Raw genomic sequence first — 2,828 nt, 5'->3', positions numbered from 1 at the left:
CAGGAATGAAGAAAGAGAGTGTGGAGCTAGAGTCAAAGGAAAGAATTCTACAAATTTCAAACAACACCTGAAGTGTCATAAAGATGAGTATTAAGTGGAGCAACACTAGAAACTGAGATTTTAAAGACTAACAAGCAATTTCTATAGCCATTCAAGCGATTTAACTAAAATAACTAACTAAATTTGTTAAAACTAATACTAACTATGAGCATGCAAAGATTTAGTTAACTAACTACAAACTAACTAATTTTTTTTTCATTGAAAAAAAACTAACTAGAACTAACTAAAACTCTTGATAAAAGGGCAAAACTAAACTATAAACTAACTAATTTAATAAAAAAGAGGAAAAACTAATAGTTACTAAACTAAAACTAAATTTTGTAACTAAAACAACACTATTGGATACACAATGTATACAGTGATGGCTTCTGATACATGTACACTGCTTATAGTAAAAAGGAAGATTGTGGCCTCTTTGCTGTTATGAAAATACATGTAATAGTTAGAGCTCGATCTGCATGGTCCATTTATTAGTTTTTTATGCGTGGGTTGTGGGGTTAAAATTTTATGGATATAAATGAACCACAACATTGACGAAAATTAATACCCACAGAAATTACCACTGAACCATACAGCATGTACTCATACTCAATGCAACACCTACACTTAGTACTTGCTTTAGTAAATTGCTCAACAACTTATAAAAGGCATGTTTCACTTTCAAAGTAATTTTTATTATCTGTTTTTTATTAATATAATCATAAAATAATCGTATCAATAATAGTATGAAGGTACTCCATTACACTGTGCTATTGAAACTGGTAATGCTAATATTATCAAATTATTAATAATTAAAGGAAATGCTGATGTGAATGCTATGGATAAGGTAAAGTTATTAAATAATCAATTAATTCTAATTGTATCTTTTTGTTTTGTATTTATAGAGGAAGAGAACTCCATTGTTTGAAGCTGTTAAGAGTAGTAGTATTGAAACTGTTGATATTCTATTAACTAATGGAGCTAGAACTGATGTTGTGGATGAAGTACATGTAAGTTTTATTCTATGATACTGTATAATGTTGATTAATTGTACTTTTTGTAATGAATAATAATCATGTTGTTACATTATTGATGTGACCATGACCCAGATTTTTACCTTGACACCCACTGATAAAATTTTATGTCCTAATTACATTTGTACTTTACATGTAACACTTATTCCATTAAGTCAATCTTATAGTATTATGGTACTCCATTACACTATGCTGCTTACAAGGATAAAACTGAAATTATCAAATTATTAATAACCAAAGGAAATGTTGATGTAAATGCTATGAATGAGGTAAAGTGATGAAATTATCATTTCTATTTGTATCATTTTGTGTTGTATTTATAGAACAACAGTACTCCATTGTTTGTTGCTGTTGCTAGTGGTAGCATTGAAGCTGTTGATATTCTGTTAACTAATGGAGCTAGAACTGATATTGTGTCTGAAGGAAGCTTTATTGCTGGCATGTTTGTGAGTAATCAAAAATTAAATTATGACATGCATTGTGTGTGCCTGGTAATGATTATGTTTTTTGTACACAAAATGATTATTTATTGAGTAACTAAGAGGTGGCATCTTTTGACCGTAGATTCATATTCACTAACCCACACACCCATTAATAAAATATTGTACCCATGATTGTTGTGTTCTAGTAACTTAATTTATTTGATATCTCTCTAGTATCACGGTACTCCATTACACTGTGCTAGTGAAACTGGTAATGCTAATATTATCAAATTATTAATAACTAAAGGAAAGGCTGATGTGAATGCTGTGGATAAGGTTATAAGTTATTGAATAATCAATTAATTCTAGTTGTATCATTTTCTGTTGTACATTGTATTTATAGAACAACAGAACTCCATTGTTTGATGCTGTTATTACTGGTAGCATTGAAGCTGTAGATATTTTATTAACTAATGGAGCTAGAACTGATGTTGTATCTGATGGAAGTTCTATTGCTGGCATTTTTGTGAGTGATCAAATATTCAAATGTGACATGCATTGTGTGCGCTTGGTAGCAATCTTGTGTTTCTTGTACACAATTCTTCATTTTGAGCCACTAAGAGGTGGCATCCTTTGACCATTGATTCATATTCATTAACCCACATCAATGAAGTATTGTACCCTTGATTTTTGTTATATACATGTACATGTAGTATCATGGTACTCCATTACACAGTGCTAGTCAAACTGGTAATGCTAATATCATCAAGTTATTAATAGCTAAAGGAAAGGCTGATGTGAATGCTGTGGATAAGGTAAAGTTATTAAATAATCAATTCTAAATATATCATTTTGTGTTGTATTTATAGAGGAAGAGAACTCCATTGTTTGAAGCTGTTAAGAGTGGTAGTATTGAAGCTGTTGATACTCTATTAACTAATGGAGCTAAAACTGATGTTGTGAATGAAGTACAAGTAAGTTTTATTTTATGTTAGCGTATAATGTTGATAAATTGTACTTTTTGTGTAATCAATCATGTTATTACTTGTGCATGAGCAGCATGAATATCAAGTATCTCATTTAATGATTTTAGTTTATAGAATCCATGCAGTGGAGGTAGGACATGGTTGCACCGGCTTTGAGCAATAATTGCAAAATTCAATTGCATTTCATTGGTATGCACTTGATTAAAAATAGCAGCTTTTGATAATTGTATCACAGAACTAGCTTCTACTGCAGAAACTAGAGTGATCTATGACAACCCTTGATAGTTGTTAAAATCGTCATTGTATGGAGAATATTTCTTCTTTGATTATAGACATGAATATAAGAA

At 30.4% G+C, this 2,828-nt stretch overlaps 1 protein-coding gene across 1 annotated transcript in view; it reads left to right on the top strand.

Moving 5' to 3' along the window:
• The window catches only part of LOC109584354 (ankyrin repeat, PH and SEC7 domain containing protein secG-like), a 15,308-nt gene that overhangs the window by 5,703 nt on the left and 6,777 nt on the right, over positions 1-2,828 (top strand). The window contains exons 13-14 of the mRNA XM_020000071.1: positions 785-886; positions 945-1,043. Coding sequence (XP_019855630.1) covers positions 785-886; positions 945-1,043 — 201 coding nt within the window. The remainder of the gene's footprint in view (positions 1-784; positions 887-944; positions 1,044-2,828) is intronic.

This window comes from Amphimedon queenslandica, unplaced genomic scaffold (assembly GCF_000090795.2).
Source record: "Amphimedon queenslandica unplaced genomic scaffold, v1.1 AMPQUscaffold_13216, whole genome shotgun sequence".
Taxonomy (NCBI): Eukaryota; Metazoa; Porifera; class Demospongiae; order Haplosclerida; family Niphatidae; genus Amphimedon; species Amphimedon queenslandica.
This window is presented reverse-complemented; position numbering and strand designations above follow the sequence as displayed.